This window comes from Candoia aspera, chromosome 8 (assembly GCF_035149785.1).
Source record: "Candoia aspera isolate rCanAsp1 chromosome 8, rCanAsp1.hap2, whole genome shotgun sequence".
Classification (NCBI taxonomy): Eukaryota; Metazoa; Chordata; class Lepidosauria; order Squamata; family Boidae; genus Candoia; species Candoia aspera.
The window spans coordinates 63,886,509-63,905,527 of record NC_086160.1 but is presented as its reverse complement, the minus strand read 5'-3'; the positions used below and the strand labels follow the sequence as shown (position 1 = coordinate 63,905,527).

Sequence of the window (19,019 nt, the reverse complement as noted above, 5' to 3'; positions counted from 1 at the left end):
CATGACCTACCAGATCAACCTCATCTGAAAGGGGGCAATCTATAGTTTGTAAGAATTCAGATGAAACTGGGAGAACAAAATCTATACTTAGAAGAAGCCTGAATAGTTCTGCACCATGCCATCCCTCAGTTCAAATATAGTAAATGCCAAAGATAAAAACTAAAAGTTAATTTAAGAGACAGTTTTAAAAGAAACATCCATTTAAAAAACAAAACAGGAAGCCTGCTTCTTTAACACACGGCACTTCCAAGCTGACCTCTAAGCTAAACATTTCAGTACCAAAAAATAGGAGAATGAAGATTTCTCAACACAGGAAACCTACCAACTTATTTCATATATTCAGATGAGGGTTCAAATGAAAGCTGTTAATCTGGCACTTTTTCTGCCAGCATCTGCATTGCTCAGGATTCTCAAGCAATTAAACAGAAAGGTATGTTTTGTACAAACCAAAGCTATTAATTAAAACAAACCGGAGCAGTAATCCCTACAGTCAAAATGAAACTTTTTTGAGAACATGATTACTGCAAAGCAGAGTCTGGTTTGTTGGCCAAGCACTGAATTTCTCTATTACTCTAAAGGAAAGGTAAGTGGGCAAATTTTAATATTTATTTTTCTTAGCATAACAACATTCAAAAGATCCAGTTATATAAGAAGCAGTATTAATGTTACAGTCACTTTCCTCTTATTTTCCAATTACTATCTTTATGTGTCATATTCATACAAGGCAAAGGCACATTTTCTAGTAAGTGTTCTTGGAAAATCAGCCATGCTAACACTTCAAACAGTTACTGATGTGTTTACAGACTTGTAAGCCAGTTTAAAAACTATTTTTACAATAGTTCATTATACTGTATTCTATTTTGCTACAAACTTTTACTCAATTTCAATTATGCAAAAGAAGAGAAATTATTGTCCTGAGTTAAATAATCAAAAGTCTCAAGGCAACTTAAAGAAGAAACAGTTGGTAGGAAAAATCAACAGACTAATATTTCTTAGAGCAAACACACATTCCTAGCCTCCTGTTCTGCTTGCAATGTAAGGTCACATCACAATAAATGGCACTTCACTCCTGCACATGTGTACCTGGAATATAAATTCTGCTTAATTAAAAGTGAATTTACTTCTATCTAACTATATCTACCCAGAAGGAGAAAAGGCCTACAGGTATCTTTGTGACTACAGAAAAAAAAAAGGGGGGGGGAGAAAATGTGCATTCTTTGCTCCTTGTAAAAACTTTTTTCTTCCCTGCCCTTAGGTTCACACAAATGCACCCCAGAGTGAGTTCTTCGTATGTAAAATCCCACTTATCTTTTTTAATAGGAAACGTCAGTTGCCTGTATTTCTACAAGTCCAGGAAAGAGACAGGACATATGAACGATCCATAACAAGACCAGAAGCAAACCTACTGTTTGGTAGTAAGGAAGAGCCACGATCCGATATGACCTTGCCTGGGAGTCAATCCCATTTAGCATACAGTAGTCTAGGACTGCACAATTAAATCAACACATATCAATGGCCAAAGATCAACCTGACATCAACAAAACCAATACTTTTTATACAAACGGGGTGCTTCTTTTTACTACTCCAAACCCCAACACCGATTTTTTTCTTGTCCAGACCAGAACGATTTCATTTTCTGCTAAAAACGAGAGACGGGGACTGGTTAGCAGAGACTCTACAGTATACAGACAAAGTATCTTGCAGGCAGCCTGGCACGAGGGCTCTGCAGCTCCCCAGACTTATACACCCAAGGCTCCCTTTACCTTTGCAGAGACATGATCTCCAAAGCCATTCCGGAAAGCTGACGCTGGAGCGCGGCCGCTTCGATCCCGATCCCTGTCGCCTCCGCAGCGCACCGCCACACCCCTCGCGCGACTTCCCTGCCCGCAGACAGCAACGCTGTCAAGCCTCGCACCTCCCTGCAAGCTGCCTTCGCCTTCCTGCTTGGGCTCCGCGCCCAGCTGCCAGTTTCCGGCGCGCGCGCCCTCGCCAAGCCTCGACGGGTCGGCGGTCTGCACATGAGCGCGGGGAGCGCGCGCGCCCATGTGTCAGCCGGCGGGAGGGTTCCCCTTCTCTGGCCGCGGCCTCCGCGCTCCCGCCTCCGCTCCTCTTTGACCTTTTGTTCCCGAGTAACCACCACCAGCCGCCGCCGCCTGCAGCCAATCAGCCGCCGCCGCCGGGGACAGCCGCTTCGGCCGACCCGCTCCCCGCGCCGTCCCGAGTAACTTGAAACTCTCTTCAGCCATTCCGCCCGCCTGCCAAAGCGGCCAGCGAGTTGGGCGCTGGAGCAGGAGAGGCAGGCGGGACGACCTTCTTTCCTCCACACTTCGGATGCGTGGGACTGCAGAACCCACCCTCCCCGGCCGCAGCCAGGGTAGCTTTGCAACCCGGCGCCCGCTGCTATTCAGTCAGTCGTTCATTTCGCCAGCATCCCGCCTCACTTTCCTTGGGGAGTTTAAAGCGGCATGGGGGGCGGGGGACGGACTCCCCACAGCCACCTCGGGCTGAGAGAGAGACTGGCCCAACCGCAGCCAGGGGGCTCGGCGGCTGAATGGGGGGGACCTAAGCCCAGATTTCCCCCCACCACACCGCCCGACTCTAAATCATGAAGCACAGTGCCGCCTCCCGTCCCTCCCCCGAAATCATGGGCAGCTAGTGGGCTGGGGATTATGGAAAGTCCTCGTGGGCTGGGGATTATGGAAATTGTAGCCCACTCCCACGGAGGGCGCAGCCCTGCAAGGGGAAGGGGGCATGATCTGCACTGCAAGGAGAACCTGAGCCGCGAGGAGATGATTGATTGAAGTGAGATGGGAAAGAGGGCAGAAAGTGGAAATGACCCCCCCGCCCGGCCACCTCGGTCCAAAGCTCTAGCAGCCGCTTTTGGCCAGAGGAGGAGAGCACGCAACACGCTTCCCACCCGAAGCCTCGGAGAGGCTTTTTTGTGGACTTTGCCACAAACCGACTGACATCACGTCAAGCACGTTGCTCTCATTCACGGGCGGGGAGGAGCGAGAGGCCGGAAGAATCAGACGGGATCAGGACACGCATCACACATAAAGCCCGTCCTCGCCTTCACCCAAGTAGCGCGTTTGGGTATCAAGCGGCGCCTACCCAGAGGCGAGTCCCGAGGGCTTCTCTTTACGACGGCGCTCCCCGTCGAAAGCCACATTTTAAACTTTTCTCCCCCTGCAAACAAAACTGGCAGAGGGTCGGTCGAACTGGATAAAAACAATTTAACGTAATTCATAAGGCTATAATCCGGCTACACGCCCGTATTACAATAAACCACTCAACAACCTGTTGGTTTTATGCGTTTTGATTACTGATGGGTTTCCCCAGTTGCATCCTTCCCTATTTATCCTTCGGTGTCAATACTGTGATTTTTTTCTGGGTTTTCCAAAGGATGGCAAATTGAGTTGGCCAAAAGTAAAGGCAAGATAAAAACCTAATAATATTTTAAAAATCTAAATAAAACGTAAAGTATTAACATTTAAAGATGTGAATTTCTTGCATGCACACACACAACCACCACACAGTTAATACTCTAGGTCAAACCAATTGTCTTTTGTGAAATGGTTTCACGATTTGAGCACTGTGCAAGACATTTCTAGCGTAAGTTTAGATTCTGAGCTAGCCAACAACATAAACAAAACAACCTTGTATCCTTGTATGCACCATTTGATGTAGCCATAAATATGGGTCTATGTTTAAATGCTTGCCTTTACTTATCCCTTTAAATTATTTCCTTGTACGTTTGGGTTAGCGCATTATGCTTAGCTATGGTCTGTTCAACAATGGCTTACTAAGTAAGTCCTGACAACTGGATTCACATATACCACTAAACAAAAAATTACTGCTACAAGACACACATCCTGGAAAATGATAAACTATCCAACAAACCTCCATCCATATGGCTCAGAAGTTTGGGAAAATCCAGGGAGTCAACTGGCATTTCTGCACATGGACAGAACCTCAGCAGTGCTACTTATGCTTGGGAGGGCCAAACACATCCTCAGTTTAAAACCTGCCGGTGAGATCATGCAGGTCTATATGCATTCTTAGAAAAATGAAGATCCTCATGTTTTAGGAGGGAAAAAAAGTGTGTTTTCTCCATCAGAGCCAACAGCCAAGATGGCAGATGCAGTCACATTAAAGGGGCCTCTCTTCAGATTGAGAGAGCTCTATGAAACTTACAAAGCTTGCCCATTTCCATACTATTTGTTTAGTCTCCTAAAATATACCCTTGTGCAGTATTTATGCTAGGAAATGGCCTGTGACTATAAAAAGGTATCAGGAATTAATTTTAAAAGATGTAAGGGAAAAGTTTCCTGGGGGATGCATGGACATGTTATTGGCAACAATACAGCAATGGTCTGCCACTGTCTTCGTCCTGGATGTCTTTGCAGCTGTCCATTCTAGTCTACATCCTTGGCATTTCCTAGTGGTCTCCCATCCAAGTACTAACTCTACCTTGCTGTTTTTGAGATCAGCTGAGATCAGCCATGGGTTGCTTAGGGAGATGATAATTTTATTTAGTTATTTATCAAATTTGTCACCACCCATCTCCTCACACCAGAGGGACTCTGGGCGGTTTATAACAATTTTACAATAATACAGTAATAATTTAGAGATAATCTTGATCATGTTTCTTTTAAGCTGGATATTTATTGTGGAGGTGTGATATGTATCCAGCAGAATCGGCTCCTTTTAAGAACCAAATTATGCTACAAAGTCTGCCAAATATGGAAGCTTAAAATGGTTCCTCCTGGATTTGCCAAGAGGGAAACAATTATTCCATTAAAGTCACATAAAACTTAACTCTCGCGCAATTGCATCTGCAGAGTAGTACAGTACAGAGCAGTGTTTCTCAACCTTGGCAACTTTAAGGTGGGTGGACTTCAACTCCCAGAATTCCCCAGCCACCCATCTTAAAGTTGCCATGGTTGAGAAATGCTGATCTAGATGACCTCTAGAGAAATCAAGATGCTGGGCAGGACAGAGGAAAAGAACAAGAGGTGCTGTTACTTGGGAAAGGGGTTAGTGGGTGGTTAAGAGCAAGCCGCAAAGAACATCTTGGATGGAAAGGCTATATTCTATTAGGTTAAAGAAATAGTGAGAGATGGAATTGCATTTAAGATGTGTGCCTGCTGGTAACAGCCCAAGATGCACCACCCAGAAGGCCTTAACCTGTGCTAATTATACCCCACAATATGGTGAAATCCATTCCCTCTAACTCAAAGAGCCACCTGGAGTCCTTCCTGACAAGGCCATTATTATGTTGTTGGCCTTCTACATTTATAGAATGTTATGGAGTGTGGACAGACAATCAGTAACCTTTCTGTATCTTCTCACTGCTCTTTCTTTCTTATCATGAGAAAACTATTGAGGAGGAAAACGGGCATGCAATGCTTCTTGATTGGTGGGACTAGGATCCACCCATCCACAAACATCCAAATAAAAATAGGTGAGAGAAGTGGAATGGAGCCTCTTGCAGATGAGAAACACCCCACGCTGCCACATTTTCTTGTAAGTTCTTTTTGTAGAAGTTTCTATCTTCTGCTTCAAGCTTGCATGACTTTTGTTCCACCAACTCTGCCGCCTGGGAATGTGCCACTTCAGACTGCAAGGCAGGGCATCTGTGATTCAAGGATACCCTTCTGCCCAACCACTAGAATTTTTATAGAGAATAGTTTTATTTAGAGGACCTTTTATTCAGAGGAACATCATGCCAGAGCATGAAACAACTAAAAGTTGTACAAGATTGGAAAATGTGGAGAGAGCTGGTCCACAGAATTGCCAAGAATCGGACACAGTTGAAGGGATAGCATCATCATCATCAGAGGAACATTTGGAGAACGTGAGAACATGTCACATCTGGGATCCTGAAGTAGTATCGCTGGATCCCACATTTATAGCCATAGATTCCCACATATTTACAGCGCATACACACAGTACAATCATACCTGTTTCTCAAAAATGTGCCCCGAGGGTCAGCTATCAATGATTAAAATGATATATAGTAAAGGTAAAGGTTTCCCTTGACGTAAAGTCCAGTCGTGTCCGACTCTAGGGGGCGGTGCTCATCTCCGTTTCAAAGCCTTGGAGCCGGCGTTGTCCATAGGACACTTCCGGGTCATGTGGCCAGCATGACTCACGGAACGCCGTTACCTTCCCGCCGAAGCGGTACCAATTAATCTACTCACATTTGCATGTTTTCGAACTGCTTGGTGTGCAGGAGCTGGGACGAGCAATGGGAGCTCACCCCGCCGCGCGGTTTCGAACCGCCGACCTTCCGATCGACAGCTCAGCGGTTTAACCCGCAGCGCCACCGCGTCCCAAAATGATATATAGATACCATTTATTGAAATGTATCTGTATTCACATATATATCTGTGAATAAATGTCCTTTATGTTTTTCTTTCTTTCTGGTTTTCTTTTTTTACAACTGTGTTTTTTAATTGGATTTAATTAACAAAAGCAAAAAAAAATTGTAATGTATACTGATGATGACAAGGAAGGCCATGCTAATTTATACTTTCATCAAATATCAATCAAGCCTAGTTTATAAAATGATTCTGTGGCCCTGAAAAACAGGCCTTCCTACCCATCTCCAACCACTGAAGTTATCACTCAAAATTATATCAACATCTTTTAAGGCTGGAGAGGAAATGGCCTATGTCTGCCACTTTATTAAACTAACAAAGATCATCTTTTACATTAATAAGAGATCAGATAGGCAAGTTTGTTTTCTTGTCTTTTTTCCTGATACCAATTAAAACATGTATGTTCTTAACATGTAAGCAGCTCTATTGCCAAATTTGTTGTTGTTGTTGTTGTTGTTGTTATTATTCAAATTTAATTACCGCCCATCTCCCCCAAAAGAGGGACTCTGGGCGGTTTACAATAAAATCAAGCTATAACCATAAATGTTAAAATCTCATAAAACCAGACCCATTACAATTATTATAAAATGCAATAAATAAATATAAAATCCAAGAGGGTATAAAATTTCGAACTGGTGGGAGGGCCTCTAGGGTGCGAGCCACCCCCAAGAATGGTTACCGACTTTCCCGCGCCAGGCGAGACGACAGAACCAAGTCTTCAGGGCCTTCCGGAAGGTCAGGAGTGAAGGGGCCTGCCTCACCTCTGGGGGCAAGATGTTCCAAAGGGCGGGGGCCACTGCAGAGAAGGCCCGCTTCCTGGACCCCGCCAGATGAAATTCTCTTACGGATGGGGTCCGTAACATGCCCTCTCTGATCGGGTGGGGGGGGCGATGTAATGGGGAGACGGTCCCTCAGGTAACCTGGCCCCGTGCCATGTAGGGCTTTAAAGGTGATAACCAACACCTTGAATTGGACCCAGAAGCAAAGTGGCACCCAGTGCAGCTTGCGCAGCAAAGGTGTTATATGTGCTGACCTAGGGGCACCAAAAATGGCCTGCACGGCTGCGTTCTAGACCATCTGAAGCTTATATACTAAACAAACCTTTATTTCTCCAATCTTGGAATCTGCTCTATGTGGCAATATTTTAAGATAGAACTTGAACATTTACTTTTCTTTATTGCACAAGGCTCAGAGTATCCAGAACAAGCCAGTCATCAGGTTTTACAGAAAAAGAATGAAGAAAGGAATTTTCCATCTAATCAAAAACAGACCAAGCACTGAAAGTTTATCTGCAGCCTTTTCCCAAGTCATCTATCCATTCCTAAAACCATCAGATCTAAAAGTGATAGGGTATTAAATATCACAGAGATCATTTGAAGGGAATTCATCTTCCTATTTTCTATTTTATTTTTCACATAAATTGTAAGATTTGGAAGTTAGACAATTATTTTTCCCTTTCTTTTTAAGATTCTTTTTATGGAATTCCAAAGGCCAGATTCCACTATTATGGGGAATCACAGCTCTGGGTCAAAACACCAAGGCGAAATGTGGTTTGTTTGTTTTTGGTTTAGTGTAATGCTTGGCCCCACCCATTATGGATTGGTATTATGTCTGAACCAGGCTACTGTTAATTTTTCACTCTGATCTTTGTGCTGGTATCCTCCCATTTCCCTTTTCCTTTTGTAATATCTGAACGAGGGGGAATCTGTGATTTATTGAAATCAGTTATAGAACAACCAGGAGTTTCTGCAGGGGACAGTCAAAAAGTCAAGATGGTGATCACAATTTTATAATTGAAGTTCCCCACCCTCATTTTTATGTGTGTTATGACAACATGTGAAAGAAGGTGGGGCTTCAGTTGTGAGGCTGCCATTTTTATTTGACATACACCCTGCCACCCCCTCCTGCCCGATGCTCCTGTTAACATTGAGGATTGGAAACCATAATCTGATCCTGACTGGATTTGCCTATCCAGCAGGAAATTACAATTTATTCCTTACCATAAAATAAAGTTTCACATTTCTTATGTCTACAGAGGAATGAAGGGAAAAGGAGAACAAAGGGAAATGAAGGGAAAACTGGATAGTTTTCCATCATATCTGAACTAAGTGGAAGTTCACGTTCCACTTAGATTTCTAATGCCTCAGAGTAATAACTACAATAAGAGGAATAATGTATTTCAAGTGCTTTGCCATGTGCTTATATTTCTGTAGTTATCCAAAAAGTCTTTGCCAATTCCATGAGATTTGGTCATGAAGTGAATTAATTAATAGGTCATAACTGTAATTTTGTATATATACCTCTATGTAAGATAATAAATGAAAGTCAATATTTGTTGGTTTATAACTCTGCAACAGCTGTAATTTTTCACCTACCACTCTGAATGAGATGATGGTGAATGGCATTTTTGACTACAAAATATGAATCTTACACTACAAATCTGGGAAACCTGATCTCAAATTTGTATTAAAAATGACTTTTAAAATGGACAGAGGAAGCATATTGTCTCAGTAAGAAATTACTTTGGTGTGGAAATGTTTGAGAATTTTTTTTAAAGGTATATAGATAGGATCACCATATAGTTTAATTGCTAGACAGCACTAGATTTAATTGAATCAGAAAGTCAAGAATTTCCTAATGAAGCCTACACTGTAGCTTTCCAGCTATCTCCCCCTCTAAACTTTCCATGATAAAAATGAAACTAAACAGATCTGCAAAGTAAAGAAAAACATACCACTTTGTCAGTTATTATCAGGCAACTTTAGGTTCATTAATGTAAAATTTTGAATGTAGGAATTTGTACTTCTAAACCAGCCTTGCTTGAAAACAAAACAGCCTTTCAATCCAACCACCCCATCCACTGTCTATATTTTATGACTGGAGAATCACAGGACTGCAATCTTCTAAATTACTGAAAAGAGGATTGCAGAAGTTGAGAGATGACTGTCTCCCTTGTCAACTTATCCAAAGAAAATTATTAGTCATCTGCATATAAGTAGGTCAGGAGTTCATTATACACTTGACCGGAAGCATTAAAAAAAGTAGGATGGCAATTGAATCAGAACACCTGGAACAGATCTTCTTTTAAATGATGTTCTTTAACCATAAGCTCAGAAGGTATAATTGTGACATTTTAGAGCAGTGTTTCTTAACCTCAGCAACTTTAAGAACTATTCAGACTTCTAGGTATAGATTTTGTTCTCCCAAATTCATCTGAATTCTCACAAAGTATAGATCTGCCCCCCTTCAGATGAGGTTGATCTTATAGGTCACAGCATCACCTCCCTTGGTTGTGCTGGATGAGGGTGCTGGGAGTCCATCAACATCTGAAGCTTCTTGATCTCTGCAGTGGAGGAATCTATGAGCTAGTGCCGGGACAGAAGTGTTTCAAATCATAGGTGAAAATTCACCTAATGAAATCCCTGATCCACAGAAAACTAATTTTCAGGGTTAAGTTATCTGATTTAGTCTTTTCCTTGACAGAGTCTATTGGAGTTGAGCGGCTAATACATTTAAATATATAAATAACTGTTTTAGGGTTTTATGTGCAAGGGAATTCCTTTGTATAACAGAATGTTTAATCACCTTATTTGTCCTAACAGCAGGAACCACGCTGAGACAAGGAATAGGTCTCTAGTGTTTTATTACTGCTACATTAGACAGAAAATCCTAACAAACTGAAGAAGCGTGGGAAAAACCCAGACAGATAAACCCCAAAAGTTAAGGCGGGTCTGATCTGTGTCTCTTTGAATGGCTGCTTAACTCCTCAGTACTACACATGTGTTTTCCCCCCTGGATAGGGGCCCTCTCCTGCTCACCATCAGTACTCATGACATCATTTGCAGATTGAAATGGTGGCCTTCTGAAATCCACCAGAGCATTGTTTCTCAACCTTGGCAACGTTAAGATGTGTGGACTTCAACTCCCAGAATTCCCCATAGCTGGCTGGGGAATTCCAGGAGTTGAAGTCCACACATCTTAATGTTGCTGAGGTTGAGAAACACTGTTTTAGAGAGCCTGGAGTATCACCCTTAATTCAGGAAGAATGTCTGTAACTCCACTGATTTCAACCAGCAATTGTAATAGGCAGATTCTGCTTTCATTTACAAGGGAATTTACAATGGCTGTGTTGGACCTTAAACAAACTACATTTGTTTGGACTATAAGGTAAATATAGTCCAAACTATATTTGGACAATATAGTCCAAACTATATTTAGTCATCTTTTAGTCTTCCCTTGCCTTTATCTGTTTTTCTGCACTGATTTATAATGGCATGGTACTAACAAGGAATAATTCTGCCTTTGTTCATTTAGAGTAGGGACGACATAAACAGTGAAAGCAGCTGGAGTTCAAAATTATTGATTATACATACTTGCCTGAAACTGATTACCCCCCACTTGCCAGTGTCTCAGATGGCCTTGGAGGAGAAATCATGCCTGGTCTTGAAAAAGAACCACCTGGCTTTTAAAAGAGATGCCACAACCCTCAAGAATGCATTAATAATGACCCAGAGATCAAGGGATAAGGTATTGATGCTATTTCTTCATCTCCTAGGAGGTGGACTAGCAATGGATTTCTCTAAGGGTTTTCTGGAAACCTATCAAAGTATTAAAAACTATGCTGTTGGGAAGAGAATACAGAACACTCCACTTGGCTCTTTCTTCACCTGCGATATCTTGACAAACAGGGATATTTATATTAGAAATAAAACAAACACATTTCCATTTTCAGAGTCTGTAACCTGAGGTTTAGTAAAGGCATAGGCAATGCAACATCCAAGGATCCCAGGATACCTGTCAGAACTGAAGAGGTTCCCTTAACACCCCACCTCTTTGAATAAAAAAGCCGTAAGATCACAAATTCTTGGTTGAGAATGTCTGACTCTCTAGAGAACTAAGTCCAAATCTGCTGAAATGTCAGGAACCTTTAGCAGTCTCATGTAAGGGCATATTAAAATATTTCAAGATTGGAGCTAGCTTTTTGAGGGGGACAAAGGTTAAAAACCTTGGCTCAAAGGCTGTTACCTTTTTGTGCCTTTGGTTCAATCCTAGGTATCTTACCAAAACAAAACAAAACAAAACAAAACAAAACAAAACAAAACAAAACAAAACAAAACAAAACAAAACAAAACAAAACAAAACAAAAGGATTGCAAGTGATGCGAAAGCCCTACCTAGAGAAGCACTGCTAGACTCAGAGCTCTGGAAGACAGGAAACTCCACTGTCCCAAGTCAGACTCCTAGCTCAGTGGGCATAGAGTCTTACCCAACCAGATGCAATCCCAGGAACTAAACCAAGAACATTTCACATGGAAAGTATAAATATAAATATAAATATAGCCGAGAGATCTTAAAAACCATTGGTATTAGCACAACCATGAAATGGGGCCCTTCACACACTTGGGGCCCCAGGCCCAGGCACAAAGCTAGGTCTTCAAGGCCTTCCAAAAAACCAAGAGGGTCGCGGTCATCCTAATCTCAGGAGGGAGGATGTTCCAGAGGGCAGGTGCCACAGCAGAAAAGGCACGCCTCCTGGTCCCCAACAGCCGCCATTCCTTGGCTGATGGGACCTGGAGCATGCCCATCCTGCTGGAACAGATTGGATGGGTAGAAACAATTGGGAACAGACAGTCCCTCAGGTAACCCAGTCCCAAGCCATGAAGGGCTTTAAAGGTGACAACCAGCACCTCAAATTGTACCTGGAAGCACACTGGCAACCAATGCAGCTCTCGAAGCAGAGGTGTTACATGTGCTGAGTAGCCGACACTATTTACAACCTGGGCAGCCGCATTCTGTACCAGCTGAAGCTTCTGAATGCTCCTCAAGGGCAGCCCCATGTAGTGTGTGTTGCAATAGACCAAACCAGAGGTCACAAGGGCATGAGTGACAGTGGGTAGCGCCTCCCAGTAGTATATGCTTTTACTGCTGAGTTACAGCCCCTTCCATGTTATTCAGAAATTAAACTGTACCATTAAGATAAAAGTAGATGTAATGAAGAACAGAGAGCTCCTATTAGCATCAGCTAAGCATTACACTTCCCCATCTTTTCCTTACATTGTAAAATTATGAAAAATCATATGTTTATGTATTTCCCTACTTTGACCTAGTGACTAGGAGTGGGGAATAGAAACACAGGATATGACAGTATGACACATCATGTCCTGTTGACAAATAAGGGAGAAAGAGCAGAGTTGCTGGGTTTTATAGCAGCTGATGACATTGGCTATTAAGTCTAGGACCTGTCCTTTGTACTGATACAAACAAGTAAACAAAACATGTCCAGATAACATGTTGGATCAGAGCCATCTTTAATGCAGTGGGAGTGAAAAGAGTCAACATTCACTTGGACCTTGATAGAAAGATACATTTTGGTGCAAGCAAATGCAGCAGTGGACAAAACACTAAATCTGATTAAATTTAAATTTAATTTATACCACATTTATTAAAATACATTTAATATTACTGCCTATATATATAATAAACTCCTTCTGTCACATTAAACTGAACATGAAGTTAGCCACACACTTTGGAGAGGTTTGGTGAGCACACCCAAGGCACTGGACTTATGCAACCTTGATTTAGATAGAGGTATGTTGATCCCAGCAACTTTTCACATAATCCATAATTCCATTCCCAGTTCAATCTTGGAACACCAAAACTGGACATGGAGATTTGTTCGGCTTCCTTTCTAGTCCAGGAAAAGGGAGTTTTACTCAGAGCACAAGTTCCACCACTCTTTGATAAGCAGTCCTTCCAAAGAATGAATCTCTTGTAAACATATACCAGGAAAATCCAATTTGGCTTTTCAGAACTCATGCCAGTTCTCCAGCCAGAGTTGTCTCCTAGTAGCCGTACTAGCTACCATGCTTCTCATTTAGAACAGAGGCTGTCTAGGCTAGCATCTATGAAGGTAGTAGCCTTGGACAGTTTATTCATGCCCTATCTGAGTTCCTTATGTTCAAGAGGAATCAATTGGTTCAACTCTTTGGCCCACAGAACAAATGTCCTGGCAAAAGTGGATGTACTGAGGAAAACTCTTAAGGGCTGTAGGCTTGTGGGCTCTGCACTGCAGAATCTCTGCCTGTCCTCTGGGTGCTTGGAGGTATCTTCTATGACTTATTCATTATGGGTCACAGGACTAGTGCTCCCACAGGGTGTCCACTAAGGGCTCTTGAGGAACTCTAAGGAAGTCTGTGGGAAGGTATAGTTCTTAGGAGCAAAGGAAATACCTCGAGTCATTGTCCCTGGAAATCCACATTTGGATTTGACGATCTCGTTAAAAACTTCAAGAAATGGGAAGCACATGTGGTATTAGTAGCCACTGGGAACACCTCTACTGCTAGTGGGTCCATCAAAGGATTCAAAGAATTAGATGGTGGTGGATCCTTCAGCCCTAGGATCCTGTAGGCTTTCCTGAACAGTTCTGGGAAGTATGATTTCTGGAAAAAAAAAACCTGGATGGTTCAGAGACTGACCATTTGCCATCTTCCTCATTGAGGGATAACTCCTCTTCCTCTTTTGGGATTGGTTCTGATGGTCAATGTCTGAAATGATTACCAACTGAGGTGGGGACTCTAAATCTGTCCTTCATTTAGAGCCTGTCTTTCTCTACAATGATGTCAGGTTGGTACCCATCCTCTACAATTTGTGACTGTAGAGGAAAGGCAGGTATTGGTGCTGCTCCCCTTTGCCCCCAGTACTAGCTAGAGAGTCCTGAGATCATGCTTCTCAACCTCTTCCTCCTCTGTGGGCTAGAGTTTGACATGGAGTTGTACCTGGGGGCTGAGGCCTAACTGGAGAGCACAGGCTGCAGCACAGCATCTCCTTAGAACCCAGGCCATCTCAAGAACGCTGATGAGGTTGCAAACAAGGCAGAGCTCATAGCTGGTAGCTTAGCAGCCACAACATTATTAATATTTCCTTGAGTACCATTAATAATGGTACATTATTAATATTTCCACAACATTCCTAATATTTCCTTTGTCTATGTGACAAAGAGATGAAAGGGCACACTGCTGTGTTGATATTGGAATCCAGCCATCAGAGAAGTCTGACAAGGAATTGCAATCTGTTCACTTATCCACTGTAAAGCCACCTATGATCTGCTAGCTAGCTTGCTAAACAAATAAACACATACACATGGACAAAGGAAAAGAAAAGCAAGGAAGATTAGTTACTTTTAAGTTGGTGTTCTGGCCACATGGATGTCCATATGCTCTAAAGTAGGGCAGGGCCAGAACTGGGAAGGGACTCTTCCTTCAGTCTGGAAATTGACTAAAAAAATGTCTAAGCCCTGCCTCCAGGATGAACAGGTGGGAGATGCCCACTTTGAAGTGCCCTGTCTCTGCTGTAGGAAACAGGATAACCAGAGATAACCAGGATAACCAGAGATAGTCTGTTCTTTTAAAGAGAGTAACTACTCAGGGTAAGGTGGGATGGATGGGTGGGGTGACATAGTTTCTCCAAAGTTTGCTGCCTTATAATATCAGTAGTGACCCAACAGATTTTATTCCTTTAAAAGTTATGCAACTTTCAAAAATCAAGAACTCTATTTTACTGGATATTAATTCAGTTCTCTTTGGTATAGTAAGATGCTTCACACACACACAACATAAATATATAGTTAGCTTCTCCTTTACTCTCTTGTTAGCATCTCTTTCATCTTCTCAGTTTGGAAAACAACCTTTAATAACTTTTTCATTGTTTTGGGCATGTAATAAAAGAATTCAATTACAGGTTGTTGACTGAACATGTCAAACTTTAAGAAGATCAAACCAATGGAGCTCTGTAGTCCAACTACACCCGAGATCCTACACAAATTCTGCATAGAATTTATGTAAGGGATGGGGTGGGTTGGGGGCAGGTTGGCAATGCAGATCGATAATGAAGTCAGGCTGGGGAAAAGTTGTGGTTCTAGGATTAAACTTTAATGATACAGAAGCTAAAGATCAGAGGAACATGTGCCTTTCTTTATAAATTTGTAGATTGCCTTGCCCACTTGAGAAGCTGCTTTCCTTGCCAGTTCATAAGTAATCATCTCATGACCCAAAACAATTTAATTGAAGAGAAGTGTTCTTTTTCTCTCCATGCTTTAGGCTGTCAGTGCGTTAGTTTTTCCAAGCTGACTCATTTTAATTTTTGAGTACATTTGTCTCCACCCTCCTATGCAATCAATCCCATTCTTTATTTCATCGTGGGATGTTGGCACCATGAATAATGTTACATAACTGAGTTTTTGAAAAATACATATTTTCCAAGACTCAGGCAACAAAGGCTCCTGTGATATATATTTGGGAGCTTGTTATTTTCCTTCCTCTCTGGTGCCAAGTTTTTCTAGCAGCCCCAAAACTGAGCATCACCAACTTAAAAAAAGTTCACCTTTCACAGACCAACTTGCAAAGTCAAGATAAGATTATGGGAGAAAAAGTATTAGAACCATGTATTAAAATTGCTTAGGGCGCAAGACAATAAGCAATGCATTTGCAATAAAATTTAACCGGTGGTTTATATCTGAAACTATTCCTGTATGCCCCCTGATGCTGATCCATATTCTCCTCACTCCCTATAAACAAGGCTGAGATTGGCAAGTATCTCCAAATGTCTATGAATAAGCTACCGCAATACACATACATCTCCACTCTGTTTATGACAACTCCATAGAACCTTGTGACTAACAAATTCTTCCCTCTTAGAATATGAAGCAATATACGTCATATAGGAAATAGAATGTGGGCTGAAAGTCTCATTTTTGGAAATGTTCAGGCATACCCTAAGGGTGACACAATAGGCTTGCCCTGGCAGATGCCATAGGTATGTGTTCAGTCAACTAATTACCAAACTGCATTTTAAGATCTCTGGCAGAATACAAAGATGGTACATAAGAACCTGCTTATTTTATCACCCTTAAACAATAAACTCTCCTCTAGAGAGGGTGGGCAGGAGATAACAGTTTTGAGGTCATACCAGATTATGCATGGGAGACTAATTACTATATCATGCAGACATTCAACAGAAACAGCTGTAGCCTGATTTAATTCTGCTGGGTATCAATGGGGTTGGGACACTGATCAGCACTAAACATTCAAAAGAAAGATGTGATTTCTGGCAGAGGTCTTTCTTGACTCAGCAAGCTATTATCAGTCCATAATGGGCTACTCTGTATTTGCAAATTCTTTGAATCCAGTTGATTTATGTAATATTTTGGTTTTTTCCCTTTTAGGGGTAAAGCAAGGCAGTAGGCACTGTGCTCTTATTTTTTTATTATGGAATGGTTAATGCAAAATATGAACAACTCAGGTTTTCCCTGAAAAACAGAGGACTGAAAATAATGAGATTTGATCAAAAGTATGTTTAAACACACACACACACACCACTCAAACATAGGAATGAAATATAACTGAACACAACTTTTCTCAGAACTGAAACTATGCACTGTGCAGAATTAAAAAAACTAACAAGTCCAATACTACAAATGCTGAACTGCTGTTTTTATAAGAAAGCTTTATTTTAATTTCTGAATTGCTCCTGTCTCCAGAAGGGATTGCAGAGAAAACAGTGTAACAAAATTACAACAATGAGAAGAAGAATTTTAAAAAGCCAGCTATCAATCAACTAATCTAAAGACTGTTTTAATGACTGGGGCAAAGAGTGCAAGATACAGCCTATTAGGATCCCTTGGCTTAAATGTCACGGGGTCTGGCAGATTTCCGTCAATGTTGCCTTGCAAACAGCTATATCATGATGAACATCAAGCCTGACCCACAAAGCCAGCCCAGCAAGATATCACAGTAAATGATATTAAAAGCTGCTAAGAGTTTGGAAAGACTCAAGAAATTTGTCTCTCTCCTAACAGAGATCATCTATCACAAGGACCAATGCTGCTTCAATGTCAAATGCCAGCTTACTGGAAATAAATGGGTCAAAACATTTTGTTGAACAGCTTCTGCAGCTGGCCTGTCGTCACTACATTGCATACTTAAATAGACAAAGTTGGTATAGATCCATTCTACCCATCCACTCTGTGTCTGCACAGTGTGTTAGCCCAATCATCATGAATGATAGATGTCTTACTGTGAACCAACCTGACATTTAGAGACATTCCTACTCAAGGAACAGATGTACATAATAAAAGTATTTTAGGTGTTATATTTGGAACTAAGACTCGAATGGGACGCGGTGGCGCTGCGGGTTAAACCGCTGAGCTGCCGATCGGAAGGTCGGCGGTTCGAAACCGCGCGGCGGGGTGAGCTCCCGTTGCTCGTCCCAGCTCCTGCACACCAAGCAGTTCGAAAACATGCAAATGTGAGTAGATTAATTGGTACCGCTTCGGCGGGAAGGTAACGGCGTTCCGTGAGTCATGCCGGCCACATGACCACGGACGGGACCTTAGGGACAACGCCGGCTCCAAGGCTTAGAAACGGAGATGAGTACCGCCCCCTAGAGTCGGACACGACTGGACTTTACGTCAAGGGAAACCTTTACCTTTACCTTTAAGACTCGAATGCAGTGAGACTGAAATAAATATGGTAAATGTAACTTTATATTCATGTCAAAAGGATGAAGGGTTTTGGGGCAATGACTATGAGATGTCAGAGGTCTATTAAGTCTAGATATAACTATGCAAACTTCTAATGTGTACAGAGGAAGGGAAAAGTCACTTGTGAACAGCTCATTCATTAGTCTGGAAATGATTCCTACAGGGGTCAGCATACACTCTGGTGTTCTCTAGATATTTTAGAGTACAATTTTTACAATTTCTTGCTAATAGCCATGCCAGCTAGGGCTGCTGGGACCTTTGCAGCACTCACATCCAGAAAAGGGAGAAAACCTGCTTGTGAAGCCATCAGTTAATATGTGATAGAGGCAACAGATCAGAACGACCTTATACTTGAATGAGTTATATGTATCAAAAATTGGCACTGTATATTCCCTTACCACCATTTGTACAATCGGAAGACAGACCACAATAGCGTATACTCATTTATGATTTGCAATGTCAGCAGCAACTACAACCAGATGCTATGAGATACACAAACACGTTAGGACAGGAAACTTACCATAATAAGACTCCGTGTTCCAAGGCTACCAACATAAACTACAGTGGAATAAATGCTAAGGTACACATCACATTAAATCTGCTATTAGCTGTCCTGGCTGGGAAGATAGGCACTGTAGTCATAACAGAACTGGAAGGCACAGGACTGGGAAAGATCACATTGAGAGGTAAAGGGAGTAACCACCTAGACTATGCAACTTATGGTGCTTAGCCTTGTAGGCAATTCTGGTGTCTATACATCATAAAACTAGAATGGAAAGGACAAATAAGGTCACCCCTACTAACTTGCTTGTACTTAGGATCTAACTTCTGGTTTCCAAACTACAGATTTTCTTTCTAGACCTACAGATCCCAGAAAAGCAGAGGAAGCAGTTTTAACAATAGCAACAGGAAAATTAGTCTTGACTGCTATGAAGACAAAAAGAACATGTTCCTGGAAATGAAGAACATTACTTAAAGGAAGAAGCCATGACATTTTGTGTTTTATTTAAAACTTGTTCCTAAAATAAAGCTGTAAGTTTTTGCCTCGCTAGCAGGCTATAAGATTCATCTGCTTGTTTTCATGCAGCTAAAGCAGGTCAC

General features: G+C 41.9%; 1 protein-coding gene across 4 annotated transcripts in view; it reads right to left on the bottom strand.

The window, feature by feature from the left end:
* FAM13A (family with sequence similarity 13 member A) overlaps positions 1-19,019 on the bottom strand; it is a 139,266-nt gene that overhangs the window by 72,828 nt on the left and 47,419 nt on the right. The window contains exon 1 of one of the 4 annotated variants that reach the window (XM_063310397.1): positions 1,764-2,148. The exons of 2 other annotated variants lie outside the window; for them this stretch is intronic. In XM_063310397.1, the coding sequence (XP_063166467.1) occupies positions 1,764-2,020 (257 nt within the window). In that variant the 5' untranslated portion in view covers positions 2,021-2,148. Of the gene's footprint in view, positions 1-1,763; positions 2,149-19,019 lie in introns of those variants that run through there. One more of the 4 variants, XM_063310398.1, reaches the window with a different exon arrangement.